The following is a 16,485-nucleotide window of genomic DNA, read 5'->3' as shown; positions in this document are numbered from 1 at the left end:
AATTAGATTCCTTAATACGATTTACACTGTTCCTCCTTCTGTGTGCAGGGGATGCAGAAGGGCTCTGCCTCCTCAATGAGCAGACTCACCAGTGAGGCAGATCCAAACCCACCATCTGGGCTGTGTTCCACACACCCCAAAAAGACTGGAAGACCTAGAAATTAAATACAAATCCCCAGTCACTGTCACACCCACAGAACAACCCTCCCACTGCCACTTTTGAGCTGGGAAGAAAGTGAAGAGTCACTTTGCAAGGTGTCCTTCCCACGGCTCCTGCTCAGAGCTGTCCCTGTGATGCAATGATCCCTGTGTCCAAAGCCCATCCCAAAGCAGCTCAGGGGTGTCTGAATGAGATGGGAATAGCAGCCATCCCCCTCAGGCGCTGTGACAACATCAAGGGACTGACAGGGCTGGAGTCTGAAGAGCAGCCCACTAACTCCTGGGCAAAACCGGCCACTTTTTGCAAGTTATTTGGAGAGCAAACTGTGCCTGCAGCTCCTCCCCCAAGCACTGCTCTGCTTCTGTCTCTCCAAATCATTCCTCAGCCCAGCTGGATGTCTGCTGCCCTGTGACCCCACTGCAGCTTTCTGCAGCAGGGGCTGGCTCCCCAAAACCCAATGTTCACTGACGCCACGAATCTGGGGACACCCGTGGAGCATTTGCTTCCTCCAAAGACAGATCTGCTCAGATGAGAGCTCTCCTAGTGCTCTGCAAAGCTGATGCCAGTCCCATTTTCAGAGTTCCAGCGTTTAACAAAGACTTCACTCTGGGGATAAGAGCATTGTCCAGCAGAGGAGGTGACAGAGACGTCAAATCTATCTGCCAGATGTCGGTGTCGTAACTCCTACCGAGGCTCCTTTCTCTTTGTGCATTTGGCCCTGCCGCCTGCGACGTGCATTTCCCAGCTGGAAAGGCCTCACACACACTCCTGTTACTGGGAAAAAAGAAAACTGCCCAAAGGGGGAAAGTACAAAAGGTTTGCCTTCGCTACAGGAAGCTGGAACTGCCAACAGTCTTGCTGAACTGAGTGCGTCGGCAGAATTAGGGTTCAGCAAGGTATCAGCAGTGGGACAGAAATGGAGAGAAAGGACTTCCCAACTCAGGCTATTTTCTCTCAAAACAAAATAGAGCAGAGAAATAAAATTCAGGGATCTGAGCTTGTCACAGTCTGGAATTTCATTGCATGAAAAACTCCGAGGTTGTTCTCGTTTTGTTACCTTTCCAAATAGGGACGCAAATCTCAGCCTCAGGAGTTTATCTTTCATGGATTTAGGTACAGAGCTTTCATACAGTGCATGTTTCATTTCAGCAAGACAAAATCTTCCATGTTATCCTGTTCTTTCTGATTTTTTAAGTACAATGCAGTTGAAAATTAAATGTGGTAATCCAATGATTACAACTTCCTGTAAAATGAATAAGCAATACAATTCAAATTTCTGTGAAATGTTCTGACGTAATAAGATCATGGTTTTCCAGTGGAAGGCTATTCCTTAGAGCATTTCTGACCAGCTGTAACTTTAGCATTTGGAATGCATCTGTCACCCTGGGAAATGAAGGATTACCAGAACCACAGGAGCACAATTTAGTGCTTATTGTGAGGCTGAGGGATGCTCTATGTGTTGGGAGCACCAGGCTGCTGAAGCCTTCCTTTCTTGTTCTTCGTAGTTTTTAAATCCTTCCTACATCTGAACACAGAATACTGAATTACTGAATCGAGGTGTGACTATTAACACGAAAACTGTGCAATTAAAAAGCAGACAGGACTCCAGCAGATGGCGCTCAAAAATATCCCAAATTTGTGTCCCTGCTCGGCTGTCGGGACCTCGGTGCGGAGCAAAGGCCTTGGGGATGTCACCATCCCTCTGAGAGGATGGGGATGCTCAGAGCTGCAGGGCCCGAAACAAAGGCGGGCTCAGCATGGCTGGGAACACGGACAATACACCAAAAGCAAGTGGATTAAAATATCTGGGTCCTGCAAAAACACAGCAAAGTTTTGGAGAAGTGCTGGGAGCCAGGGCAGAAGTAGAACGTGACTTTCCAGGCAGGGAAATGTTTGGCTGCCAGTGCCTGTGCAGTCCTAATGGTCAGTCCTGGAGTCACTTCTGAAATTTTGAAGCTCTGGCTGGAAGGAGCCTGTTGTATTTCAAAGGATGTTGTGCAGTATTTCTTCCACAGAAGCACAATTGGTTTTACCACCACCAGGGGAATGGTTTTTATTGACCATTCTGACCAAAAGACCAGAGTGAAAGTTGATGCCATCAGATTGAGCCCCCGGTTGGATTTCCCATGGGAAATGATCTAATGTTCAGTTCCTCTGCAGTCCCCCAGAGCCCCTGCCAGAAGTGCCTCAGCCACTCCCCTGTGAGGCAGTGATGCCCTGGGGTGTTTGGCAATGCTCGGGGCAGAGCCCAGAGCTCCTGGCTGTCCTCTGCTTGTGCAGAGGAAAACAAAGCCCTTCACACAGCCAGGGAAGAGAAGCCTCCCCAGGCTGGTTGCCAACATGTTCCAGTCCTCCTCTGCAATACTCATCCCTGCTTTAGCATTAGTGTGAGCAAAGCACACGTGAGCACCCGGATTCTCCCTGGTTTTTCTGTCCCACCCTGAGCTCCAGGCTTCCATGCTTTCACTCCTGGTCACTTTACAGACCCAATTTCTGTGTCTGTAGCTAAGTCCCTCCAGTGCTGCTCGGCAGGGAGCAGTCCATGCCGCAGTGAGGAGGAGGTGGCTGCTCAGAAAAGCCACCTCAGCCCCCCTGTCAGCACACAGAGGGGCAGGACACGAGCACAGCAGTGATGTGGATGCTGTGCTCAACACCAATGGTTTGTGTCTGTCACAACACTTTGGGCTGGTGGCACCTGAGGCTACAGCACCCACCCCGGCCCAGCTGCTGTGATGGAGGAACGGAGAGGTTTTGCCAAGGGAAGAAGAGCTTGTTCTCTAAGTTATTGGGGTTTACTTACAAAAGACCAATGAGGTGTTGGTCCTATATACATTAGTCACTCATTTTGCAAGAGCTTAAACATTAGCAATAACCTGACCATCTTTATGATCTTTCACAGGAGTTATATTATTCACTTCAGCAGTTTTGCCTTTGGGGAAAAAAGGGAAAGGGGTGACAGGATGCTTTCCTCCAAGCCTGTATTTCGTTAAACTTCTGCTGTACTGCTTTTGCTCCAGATTAGGAAACTATTTTCTTCCAGACTCAGTCATTAGATTTTCTTGAGAAAACTGTTTATAGAGAAATGGTTAAGAGATCAGGATGTTTCTTTACAAGTTCATTTTGCAATCCAGAGGGAAAAGTCCTTTGCTTGTATGCTAGCAGAGGTCGTTCTTTGAGACACCATCAGTTGGTAGGCAAAGAGTGAAATTATCGAGCTAGAGGCAAAGCAGAAATGGCAACAGATCACCCATAACACACCCCATGGTTCCAGGGAAATCAGTGTGTCCAGGGGAATCTCAGCTAATTCACAGCAGGCCTATTTGTCCTTTTTCACTGTGTGAGGCAGCAGATTTCTCCCTGCAGTGAGGGTGCAGGGGAGGGGACAGGGAGCAGCAGGCAGTCAGGAGGTCCCTCCCAGGGCACTGCGGGCTCAGCTCTGCTGCCTGGGTGTTATTTTGGCGGCTCTGCCTCCCACCCATCGCCCCAGGGCCCGGGAGCCCGAGGCTTATTCATGTTCAGGAATGGGAGGGTCAGGGCCATCGACACACACCAGCATCCTGCTGCCTATTATTTCCTGCCAGCCCTGGCGTTGCACCAAGCCCTAACATGACAGGTGGATGGAGTTCACAAGGAAATAATGTCATGGGCCAGTTTTCCAGGAAAGCTGTTAACTCTATTCACAAACCCAGGCCTTGTGATGGGAAGGGAACGTGGCTGAGGAGAGGCAGTGAAGGGCTGCTCTGCTGTTATTTATGTTTTTGTCACAGATTGCTCACTGACATCTCTTGCTGCAGCACAGGAATCTTCACCTCTGCACAGTTTCCACCCCTCCAAGAGCAGATTGTGGCTGAAAGTGTTTTCACTTAAAAAACCGTGGGGACACTGCCTCTGCACATCCCACGTGGGCATTCCGTGTCAGGCAGGCTGCAAAAGATGGGAAAAGAATCTGCCTTTGGCTGAGCTAAATGGTTCCTGGGAAACAGAAAATAAATATGAAGTGAGGATCTAAGATCGATGTTAACCTGGGAACTTCAGGTATTTTGTAAGAATGAAACTGAGGATGAAGTCCAGGATATATCAGAAACAAGACTTACATATTTTTAAGTCTCCATCAACAAGGCACATTTACTGTCCTTCCATTACTCTATGCAGTGTCCAGCATCTGCAGTTGTATGTTCTCTTTCCTTCCTCTTTTTCTGTTTTTAAAATGCAATAATTTTTTCATTAGTATAGAAAGCACAGAAGAAGAGTAAAAAGGAAAAGCAATCAATCCAAAAGAAGTGTTTTTTCAAAATTGCCATGTTTTCTACAAATGCAAATTCTAGGATGCACAGAGTCAGGACAATAGGACTCCAACTGGCTGCTCACAAGAGGAAGGATTAGGTCCTGTGTCATGTTAATAGTGACATCAACAACCTGAATAAAAGCCAAAAATTCAAGTTGATTTTGCAGTTTAAGACCATTGTTCTCTCACATCGTTTAGCCTGTAAGATTCAGTCTGCACATAGATTTCTGACACAATTTATATTTTTCACATCATACAGTTCAATTCTTGATATGTAATGTACTTCAACAAATAAAAGCCCTTCACGACTGGCAAATATTTATATTGATATAGCTAAAATGTCATACAAGCTACAGGCATCAAAGGTGTTGGAAATATAAAAGCAAAATGATGCCTGTCAATGCTCAGAGGTACTGGTAATATCTGTGCAAAAGGATGGCTGCCAATATTGTTCTGCTTTTCTTATTTTGTAGCCCGTTGTAAAAACAAATTAGGTGAAACCTGCTAATAAAATGTAACAACTTCCATCTGAGCTATCAAAGGAGCAGAGAGCCTGGATGTGGCTCTGGATAAGCAAAGCTGAGGAGGAATAGGGAATATTCCAGAGGGTTTGTTCCTGGCCTGACTCTTCCGGATGCTGATGAGACTCTCAGGCCTCTCCTCGTTCCACACTGAGCTGGTTCCTGTTCTCTGGAGCTGCAGTAATACTGTACACATGTTTGGTAACAGGAGCTCTCCCAAGTGTCCATGGCACAGAAACTTCATTCTTGACACAAGTCCATGAAACTAACCTTTCTCTCTCTCTTTTCTTTTTTTTCTTTTTTTTTTTTAAACCTGGAAAATTGTGGTGTTAGAGCCAGAGTCGTAGAAAACACAACACGTGAAATGACTGGGGAATTGTAAATTGGGCGTTTTAACTTGAACAAAATCTGAGCATTGTCATACCAATCTGATTATTATTTTAAAATACTGTCCCAGGCTATAACTGTCTTTGTGTACAATAGCAATACAGGGTGTAGTTACAGACACAATTTCCTGTGCTTAGGTTTTGAAATTATAATTTAAGATCGCTGTAACATTTGCCTGGAGCAGCAACGCAATTCCTCTATTAGATAATTTTCTATCCTTGTGGGGGCAGTTTTGCTTGTGCAGTGCTGCCAGGGCTTTCAGGAAGGGATAGACAAGCAATTGTGATAATAAAATTTGCATCAGCTCCCACCCAGCCTCTCCCAGAACTGGAACACCATTTGTGGCATACAAAGCCTTTTCACACCAGAAGGGAAGGTGTTTCTGAACTGAAAGTCACTTTGATCTCCACAGGGTTGCATCCTTCTGCTTCTCAGATCCCCATGAGAAACCCCAGACAGCAATCCTGGAGTTCCAGATGGACTTTATCAAAGTCTGGGTGCACTGCTGCACCCAGCACCCAAGCATGAAACTCCAAATCAATCCAGATTAGGTCACGGGGTTCAAAATTTGAAGCGGAAACTTATGTTGGGCTTTAAGGGCTGAAAAGGATGTGTTATTCCTGGATGTGCAGAGAGAGAGAGAGGATAATACTGAAAATATCTGAAATACATAGATTTGGAAAAAGAAAAAAGCATGGACTGTGAGACATGGGTCAGATGTCATCACGGGTCAGTCAGAAAAAATTCTACTATTCCTTCAGACTGGCCCAAAATCAAGGCAAAGAATTCATGGGGGAAAAGTCAGATTCTAAGGCCATGTGAACACTTAGCAATGAAAGCTTTGAAAACCCCTTCAACAGCATAAAAATCTCTGCCTGAACTGCTCACAATCTCTGCTTTGCTCCTGCAGGACAGCAGGATCAGGTGCTGGGATTCTTCCCCATGAAATTACTGTTCTGCTCCTCTGAGCAAAGCACAAACAAGCCTGACTTCCTGCACAGGCTTTCGTTTGCTTCCTGGTATGAAGATGCTTGTGCACATAGCTCATCTCTAAAGGACACAGATGATGCTGCTGGGCTCAGCAGCCCCTCTCACCCAGGGGCTCCCAGTTAGGTGGCACTGCAGGGGACCAGGGTGTGCCTGGAGCTTTGCTGTGCCAGGGGATCACGTCCAGGGTCACTGCAATGTGTCTGTCACTGCCCACAGGCTGGGTAATGCCCAGGTGCCCACAGCTAGAAAGGCAGAGGGTGGCCCAGGAACTCTGCTGTGTCCTTGCCTATGCACTGCAAAAGTCAAAGAGAGCAGAGATAAGGAAAAGGAAATTATCTCTAGGAGTAGGAGACCAATTCTTGTTCACTCCTATTTACCCTTCTTGAAAAAAACTGCTCCAAAACCCTCACTGTCTCCATTCTACTCCATTGGCTTTTCCTTTTTGACTTGGAGCTGAGCCTCTCCTTGCACCTCTACCTTCCACAGCAAGCTCAGCTCTATATCAGGGATGGTCAAAGGAGGACCCATGTGAGGAAAAGGCTTCTGGAGAGGGCAGTGGGCAGCTCCTGCCCTGGGCTCAGCTGGGAATGGTGGAGCCAAACTGCCACACACGTGGTGGAAATCACTGCATCTCTCCAGCTCTCTCCTCAGCAGCCCCCAAAATTCCACTGACAAAAAAAGAAATGGGGAGGGGGAAGAAGGAGTCAGAAAAACTATTGTGATCCCAGGGAGGAAAAAAGATGAACAGCTCCATTTAGCTTACCCAGCTTTGCTGATGTCAATCACTTTTCTCATTTTAAACAGGAAAGACACCACTTTAGTCCACCTGTTCCATTATTTATCATGCTATGCATTTCCCATGAATTGTCACTCATGCAGAACCTGTGCATCGTAAGGGGACACCCTAATATTTTTAATGACCTTAAGCAAAGTGATTGACACTAGACACCGGTGTCAGATGTTCTGGTGACGCAACATGTTCTCCTTTGAGCAGGAAAGCTTCCTGCCGTGATTAGGGGAGGGCTGTGGAAGTGCTAAAATGTGTTGTCAGCTTTCCTCTGATGCAAGTGATTTTATTATAGCGTCTGGTAACCACGGAGTGTGGCAACGCAAATACTGACCCCAAACATCCCCTCCTGCACATATAGCTCGCTCTATTTAAAACAGGAGGTGCAGTTTGCAAATCCAGGGATGAGTTATGGATGTAACAAGCTTAAACCGTGGAGGGCAGAGGAAATGGTGGCACCTAAGGCAGAATTCCTCGGTGGTTTCTGCAGGAGAAGTGTAGGGATTCAGGATGAGCTGCAGAAGGAACCCCCTGCAGCATCTCTTTGGCAGGTGGGCTCTGCAGCAGCATCACCAAAACTGTCCTGGCTGCCAGAGGGCAAAAAGCAGACACAGGCCTGTCTCACCTTGGTAGTGGAAAGCAAAAATCACACTCAGCCCCTCTGAGTCTGGAGAAAGTAAGAGGGAAAATAAAAGAGAGAAAAATTAGAAAGAGGGCTCCATGCAGTCCCTCTGCCTTCTCATACACACTGGGGTGGAAACCTGTGACTCAGCTCAGCACCACTTGTCCTTCAAGGAGAAATCATATTCTGGTTTGCTTCAGTTTGAGACAAGCCCCTCAATAATCCATTAAGTGAGAAAAGCTGGAAGACCTCTACAATGTAGGAGTTACAGAATCAACACCTCAGCCACAAGCGGGGGACACCTGGCACATGCTTTTCATGAAGATTTGTAATCCCAAAGCTCAGTCAGCAAACACTGCACATAGCTTTGCTTCCACAGGTTATTATTAATAGTTATGTCTCAAACTGACTGTGACAGAGAGTGTCTACAGAGCTGTCTGCTATGATTTTTCAACAGCAGAGCTGTGTTAATCAAGCTGCAGAGGGCTGGACTATCAAACCAAAGTCCACAGGCTGCAGAGGTTTTTGTAAGAGATCAGCAGTACATGTGTTCACAATTATTGTCACAGGGGTTGTTCTACAAAAATAGAAATATAAAGCAGTCAGAGTTGAAGATACAAGCTATCTCCATAGCAATATATATTTTCTAAAGATATAGCAGCACTGGATATTATTTTAATGAAATTTATTTTTAAATTTTATAGCAAAATAATCAAAAGTGCTAAACCTGACCACTTTAATTTACAAAAAAAAGTCTCATGTTTTAAGCTATGGTCATACCTCATTACTTAGGTTAAACAATGTAACTACACATTTCTACTGATTTCTATTCAATAGTGAAACAAAATCAATATTAGTTGGTTTAAAAAAGGGGGAAAGTACCACAGGTATTGGGAGGGGAAAGTTACATAAAATATAAGAATCAGCTTATTTGAGCAATTTGCAATGTGATCTTATTGCTTTTTTTTTTTTTTTTTTAAGCTACAGTTTAAGTCCCAGATACTCTGGCCGTAAGCTTGTAGTCACTTCAAATGCTATGACTTCTCCCTTGGTCAAATGTCATTGCTTTAAGGAGACCTCTGGCATCTCAAGTCAGTTCAAATTATTTTCTCAGTTCTCACAAGTTCCTTTTCCAACACGATCAGCATGTTGGAGAATGCAGTTAGGATGGTTGCAGTTATATGACACAGTTTTCTGTGAAGGAAAAATGGGGTTTCCTCCGTCTTGGAAAGAATCACTACCAAGTCTGCAGTAAAAAATATACTGAGAGCACTTGCAGAGTTGTTACAAGTATTCCTTAATCCATTCCATTTCCCTTTCAGTTCGCTTCCACAGTTAAATTAAAACCTGCCATCTCTCCTACTGATAAATAGCCAAGTTGACTTACAAAGGTTCTGCCTTCCGCCCAGCCTTCTCCTGGCTGCCTTTACCCAAACAAGCTCCTCTGGTTTGCCACCAGCGCCGTCTGGCTCTCCCTCCTCTTCGCCTTCTTCTTGTGCTGCCTGATCTTCCAGCACACGGCGCTGGAGGCCAGCAGGACCAGTCCCGAGGACAGCAGGACCAGCCCGAAGACGGAGATGATGGAGCCATGGGAGTTGAAGATGTAGGCCACGGCGGTGACCACCACGCCGGCGATCAGGATGACCACGCCGAAGGGGACGGTGCAGCGGTAGCAGGAGAGCTCCGCTCCCCCCGTGGCTGCCGTCAGCTGGCACTCGCTGACCAGGGGGATGGTGGTGATCACACAGTCGTTGTTGTTGCTCTTCTCTGGGGGTGCAGAGTCGGGGTGCTTTGGGGTGCCCAGGATCTCTTTGATAGGTTCGTTTGTCATCTTGGCTGTCTTGGCTCGGCCCGTCCTTAGGCTAGAGCAGGCTCTGCACTGTGGAGGGAAGATCGTGAGTTCAGCCAGTAATTAACAATTGTTTAGGAGACAAGTGGGGACACAGAAGTATTCCCTTGGAGTCACAAACAGCCAGACATTCCGACCCCACAAGGATTTATGCACAAGACCAACAGTGACATGACTGATTGTGAAGGATCTGAATCACTTCTTAGAGCAGTCAACAATACCTACGTAAGTCCTAGAAAGAACAGAGTTACAGACCAAGACAGACCCCAACATGAAAGTGTTGTGGGCCAAATCCTACAGTAAGTTACATCTTAAACTCAGTATTTCTAGACATAATTTAGATTTCAATGGCATTACATTTTCTCACAAAGAGGTGAAGTTCACACATTGTTTTGATTTTTGCTCACACACTTTTTCTACACAGGTTTCTTTATACATCTACACACAATACATTACGCAGATTTGCTCCACTGCACATCATAATAACATGGTCAAGTACTAACTCGCCAAAAACTAGGATGAACAGTGAGCCCTTTCTCAGTGCAAGTGCTACTTGGGAAAAAAAATTCAAATGGTCATGACAAGCTGTAGATGTGGGGAGAATGGGGATGCAAAGAGATTCCCACACATGGCTCAGCTCAAGGCTGGTGAACCTCCAGTTACAGAAACATCAGTGCCAGACTGATGGCTTGCCACTTACACTGGCTTCATGCAAAAGCAATGGGCCTCTTGTAAATCCATGAAATTACACCCCTGTTACTGGGAGGGAGGGAGATTTACCATCATATTCACTCATCTCAGATACAGCAAGTTGTTTTCCTGCTGTCTCCAGACTGTAAGCTCACTCTCAGTCCTGACAGCATGCACAGTTTGACAGCATCTGCACAGGAGGCAAATCCCTTCTGGTTCTGGGAAGCCCAGGGAATGATCAGAGTCCACCTGAGGAGAGCAAGAGGTGCCCACAGCTCTCCACCATTCCAGGCTGCCCTGACAGAGCTCAGCCTTGTCTCTGGGGCTCTGGTGATGTGGGGTCACCCTGGGGCCTGCAGTGAGCTCTGCCAACACCGAGGCTGCCACAGATGGGCTGTCCTGGACCCAGCTCAGTGCGCCCCAGCACATGCACCAGAGATTGGGGCACTGGGGAACACTGGGGACCACTGGGGAACCACTGGGGAACCACTGGGGACCACTGGGCAACCACTGGGGACCACTGGTTTTGCTGCTGTGAGCAGCTCCCAGAACTCCTCCACCACTCTGGTGTGGGCTGTGCCGCTTTGGCTTTCATGAGCAGCATGATATGCAGCTCGGGGAAGAAGGAAGAGCCTTGGCAATGCAGTAATGCTTTTATCACTTTTATCACCTTCACATCTGTGACTAGGAAGTTAATTGCCAGATACTTGTATTCTCCTTTTCCTTTCCCACCACTCCACCCTTGTTGCTAAGATATATTCGTTCATTGTGGAGAGCCCTTGGTTTTATATCTCAGTACCTCCTACAACTGACCGTGAGTTTTACAAGAAAGAGGATTTCACTCTTTAAAAAAAAAAACACAGGCACAAACAGGCCAAATGCTGGATATAGTCAGAGTGTTTGTATACAAAGTCCCCTTGAACCCTCAAGAGAGAAGGAAAGCCCAGATGTGGTTTGCCAAAGCTTTTGTTCTACTGCTCTGGGGAGGAGTGCTCAGCTCCCTGCTGTGTCTGCTGTGCAGAGCTGCCTGTGGGCTCAGCCCTGCCAGAGGAGCCTGTCCCTGCTGAGCACACACAGGACACCCAAACACACAGAGTGACAGCCCAACAGGCAACAGGCATACACTGAAACACTCTGTTTGATCACCAGGAAAACTTTTTTACTGTGAGGGTAACTGAGCACTGGAACCTAGTGAAGTTTTGGAGTCTCCACCCTCAGAGAAAATCAAAAGCCATCTGCACAGTCCTGGGCAGCACTGCCTCGGTGACCCTGCTGGGCAATAGGGGGGTTGGACCCTATGACCTCCAGAAGTCCCTTCCAGCCGTGACCATTCAGTGATTCTGCCTGTTTCTGTGAGAGCACTGGGTATCTCCAAGGGCAGGAAGGGGATTTGTTCAGTGCTTGTCAGACAAAGCAAATATAGCTGTGCTGACGCCTCAGATATCCTAAATTCTTCTAGGTTTGGTAGCTTTGTTCTGTGAATCAGAATGCATGGTTAAATGCCTTTTAAATCAGACAGAAGGAGCCCAGGAAAGCCATGGGTTTGCTCTCGAGCCCAAGTTGATCTGAGCCCAAGTTCTGCATTTTCAGCAGTGAGACATACACTGGTGCCAGTATGTTGCTGCATTACTTATCTACAAAACATTGCAGAAGTTCAGCACAACATAAGAATGTGGTCCCTAAATGTCACCTTTTTTGATCTTACCATTCAATTAGCATAATATTTTATTATCAAATTTGAGGGAGAGAAAAATTAACTATTTTGCATATAAAAGATCTATTGGCTCAAACACACTGTAGTAACTATCCAAAAGTCCAAGTACTCTAACAGTCACTGAAATAGAGAAACTTCCAAATAACTTGAAAAAGCCCATAATAAACATTATCATTCTGAAAAATTTTAACCTTTAATCAAAATGTATTTACTCATGTCTCTAAAGTCCTTGTCTCTCTGCTTCAGATACATCTTCAACGAGCATTAAAATCTCCTAGACCTCTCATACAGAGATTTATGAAGAAAGGAGATATATTTATACAATCAAATCTAACAGGAATAAAAAATGTATTCTAATCTATAATAATTAAGTCAATGGCAAAATACCTGTTTATTTCTGAGGAGCACAGTTTTTGTCTGGAATAGGATGCACTAAGGCAGGCATTCATAAAAAAAAAAATAAACAAGCCTCTATTGAAATACTATTAAATAAACAACAGAACCTATTTGAAGTGTGAGCAAAGGTATTCAGCCCTAGAAAAAAGGGTACTGGATCCTCATTGCCAGCAAAGTCATTTCTGACTTAAGCCAACAGGTGATTTGGTTCAAGTTTCAGGGTAAGAAATTTAGGCAAAGATACGCAGCAACACCAGCATCCTCTCACTAATCATACCACAAGGACTATCTTAAGGAGCTACTTTGAGTTGGAGGAAGAATGTGCTTCTGTGGCAATCTGTGGCTAAATTTTCTCTCCCCCTGAATAAAGGGGAGAGCAAATTTTTAGCCACTAATAAGTGTAAGTTTAGATTTATCTAAAAAGCTATGGAATCCATCAGCATGCACACCTACCAGATCCAGGAGAAATCCATGGTAACAGATCCTTGGCTCAGAAAGCAGAGGAAGAGTGCTGAAGATGTCTTCTATGACAGTTCAAGGCAGAAAGAGCTGCTCGAGGCTTTGAAGTGTCAGATGTTGCTGAATGATGAACTGGAGGTGACAATATTCTAGCACGGGATTTTCCTACAAGAAAAGTTGTTGGATATTTATCAGCTTCTTAAGAATAAAGAGTGAGTGTGAAGATCCTGCTGTGGGCTGACTCCTGCTCCTAACCTAACCAAAGCAGGAGATGTTCTCCTTCTGGCTCTCCTAGTGGCTTCTGCCTCTTTTCTTGGAAGCAGCCACCCATTTCTGGCCCAATGGAACATTTTCCTTTGATGATGTGACGTCCCAGTAGTGAGTACCATAACCCAGTCAAGTCCCCCAGAAAGAGCCATGCAGGAAAAGGCATTGCACAAGAGACACTGCAGATACTAATCATATTTAACTGAATTTCTATTGCTTATTTCACCTGTGTGAATAATGATGCAGAATACACAGGAATTTCTCTTCTATGTGTCCAATTTCTTCAAGCAAATCACTCCATCTCCCTGTTCCTCAGATTTCCTACTTGTGAACTATGACAACAACTTACCACTAAACAACCTGTTAAACCTCTTCCAATATACGAAAACCTAAGTAATATAATCCCAAAAACTCTTCTCAGAATAAAAAAAGGCAGACTTACACATCCAAGAACTCTCTGCAATAAACACAAGCCCATTAGATTTACTGCTGTTCATTTCTCTTACTGGATTTTTAAAACCCAAATCCGTAACTCCAGGAGGGACAAGGCGGACTCTGCAGAAAGCAGAGCAATGGAAATTGTTATCGACTGCACAAACAGCTGTGAAGTCACCAGGCAGCTGGGTAAAACTCATGAAGCAGCAGAGATTTATGTTGCTAATCTTATTTGACATTCCCTTTCTAGAAGTGCATGATCATGGAAGATCATTTCAACACGGGAGCAGGAGTCCTAAGTGGGGATGGCAGTAAATTCATGAGAGTAACTTTGTATAATGACAAACTTTAAGGGTCCTTCTGTTTTTAAGTTGTTTAGACCCTGCTAACATTTCACAAACACAAACATTTACAGGCACGAACTGCTGCTGTTCTCCAGAAGATCCTTGGAAGAATCCTGTGACATTGCTGAAGTATATTTAGCTGATTATTGAAGTTAGCCAATAATAAGGAAGTCTACTTGTTTATCTCCTTGACTGTATTCTTTTCCACACGATCTAGAAATTAGTTTAACTTTTTGAAAAGTTTGGAGGGAAATGCAAGAAAAAAAATCCTGACTTCAGATAAATAATCTAGATTTCATTAAAACAAACACAGACCTCTGAAATGTGCTTCCAGTCAACTTCCACTTGGATTACAGCAAGGTTACATTTGTTTGAAAGCTCTTCCCAGCGCAACTGTGTCCCCTAAGCCACTCTGCCAGCATCTTGCTTGGAAAAGATTATTTGCTCTGCCAGTTATTTATTTGTATTTACCCCTGACTGCACAAAGTTTAGGTATTTTTATTTTAAATTAATGTCTTTATCAAGAATTCTGACAGAGCAAATTCTTAGAGATTAAATGTCTTCCCTTCTCCTCCCTCCCTCATCACAAAACTGAGAAGCAGAAACACATGAAGGGTCTATATGAAGTTTCCAGGGTTTTAACTCGGAATCATTTCAATGTGGTGCTCTCTCAGGAGGCTTCCCACATCCAGACTATCTCTGTGCAAGGGAAAAGAGCCACTACAACCCTTTCCTCTTTTTCACATTTTACTTATAACCAGTGGGACACATCTGAGTTTTCTGCTTTCAAGCTCTGGACCAGATTCTCTCTTATCTTTCACAATACTTCAGGCACCCTTTTTTGCTTATGTAAAATCCCAATAAATCACAATGCTCACACTTCACACTATGTCTATGCATTAAAGTGACTGCGGAAAACAGCCTAAGGAGTCCTTCTGTCCCGGGAGGAGAGCCTGAGTTCATTCAGAATTCAACAGACTATAGTAATCCTCACCACAACCCGCAGCTCTGCCCCAGCTGAACACCTGGAAATACACAACCAGAATTTGTACTTACAGGACTCCAGGACCGTGCCCTGAGCTCCAGAGGCGGGAGAACACATCGCCTCCGTACCAGCTGCAGTAAGTTTCTCTCGCCAAGTTTTTCAGTAAAATCATGAACCGATTTAAACTCTCGCACCTTTTTCATTTTCCCGACGTACGCGGGGTGCAGGACGGGAGCCAGCCCAACCCCTCCACAAACCAACTCAGTTCTGTGCCAGCTGCAGAACCTTCAAACGCGCCTGCCACACTCCGCTCACACACCTGGGCTAAACCCTCCGTGTCACCGCTGTCACCGAGCAGCTCTGCAGGAGAGCAGAGGGGCGAGCGGGCGGGGAAAGCCTTGGGCACGTTCAGCCTCCGGTACCGGAGGGGCAGCGGGACCCCGGAGGGGCGGCGGGACCCCGGAGAGACGGCGGGACCCCGGAGGAGCGGCGGGACCCCGGAGGAGCGGCGGGACCCCGGAGGGGCGGCGGGACCCCGGACCCGCACCGGGGAGCGGCTCCGCCTGCCGAGCCCGCGATCGCTGCAAGCGGGGAGAGCCCCGCAGGCGGGGAGAGCCCTGTGCTGGGGCGGAGGGAGCGGCGGGTCCCCGCAGTGCCCGAGCAGCCCGGCCGCCCCGGTACCGGGCACCGGGAGCCGGAACCCCGCGGGCACCGGGAGCCGGCGGGGGCGTGCGGCTCCGGGGCTTGCCAGCGAGCCGAGCCGTGCCGTGCCGAGCTGAGCCGTGCCAGTCCATGCCACAGGCTGGGCCAGCGTGCCACAGCGTGGCTGCTGTGCCACAGCGAGCCGCGCCTAGCGGAGCGGAGCCGTGCCTTACCTCCCGGCCGCCGGGCGGGACTGCGGCGGCCAGCAGCCCGCAGCCAGCATAAGAGGGGATGCGGCGAGCCGCACAAGGGACTGTAAACAAAGTTCTCGGTGAAACTGAGCGAAACAATTAAGGGACCGGAGCAAATTCAGCGGCGGGAGCTGCGGCGGGCGGGGCGACAGCGGGACGGGCCCGCCGGGGGCGGGGGGGCCGGGGCGGGTGTCCGGGAACGCCGAGCTGGGCTGGGCCGGGCCGGGCCGGGCCGCTCCCCCCGCTCACAGCCCGGCACGGGGATGCGCACGGCGGGGACAGCACCGGGGGCGGCTCCGCATCGCGCCCTGCCCGCGGCAGCGCTCACACACGGGGCCGGGGGGGCGTCCCGCAGCCTCCTCTGCCCTGCTGCAGCCCCCTCTGCCCTCCTGCAGCCCCCCTGCCCTGCTACAGCCCTCCCTCAGTCCCCCTGCCGCCCTCCCGCAGCCCTCTCTGCCCTCCCGCAGCCCCCTCTGCCCTCCCACAGACCCCTCTGCCCTCCCGCAGCCCCCTCTGCCCTCCCTCAGCCCCCTCTGCCCTCCCGCAGCCCCTCTGCCCTCCCGCAGCCCCCTCTGCCCTCCCGCAGCCCCCTCTGCCCTCCCGCAGTCCCTTCTGCCCTCCCGCATTCCCTCTGCCCTCCCGCAGCCCCCTCTGCCCTCCCGCAGCCCCCTCTGCTCTCCCGCAGCCCCCTCTGCTCTCCC

The 16,485-nt window shown here is 47.6% G+C and overlaps 1 protein-coding gene across 1 annotated transcript; it reads right to left on the bottom strand.

Moving 5' to 3' along the window:
• Positions 1-8,398: 8,398 nt before the first annotated feature.
• Positions 8,399-15,924, bottom strand: TMEM100 (transmembrane protein 100). Its single transcript, XM_063409706.1, has 3 exons — positions 15,767-15,924; positions 12,855-13,025; positions 8,399-9,631 (listed from the first exon to the last, which is right to left on the bottom strand). The coding sequence occupies exon 3, from the start codon at positions 9,581-9,583 to the stop codon at positions 9,179-9,181; it is 405 nt and encodes a 134-aa protein (XP_063265776.1). The 5' UTR covers positions 9,584-9,631; positions 12,855-13,025; positions 15,767-15,924; the 3' UTR covers positions 8,399-9,178.
• Between the last annotated feature and the right edge of the window lie 561 nt (positions 15,925-16,485).

This window comes from Prinia subflava, chromosome 12, assembly GCF_021018805.1.
Source record: "Prinia subflava isolate CZ2003 ecotype Zambia chromosome 12, Cam_Psub_1.2, whole genome shotgun sequence".
Lineage (NCBI taxonomy): Eukaryota > Metazoa > Chordata > Aves > Passeriformes > Cisticolidae > Prinia > Prinia subflava.
The sequence above is the reverse complement of the archived record's forward strand: the minus strand, read 5'-3'. Positions and strand labels throughout refer to the sequence as shown.

Coding starts and splice junctions, on each gene's coding strand:
- TMEM100 (XM_063409706.1), bottom strand. CDS start 9,583: ATGACAAACGAACCTATCAAAGAGATCCTGGGCACCCCAAAGCACCCC.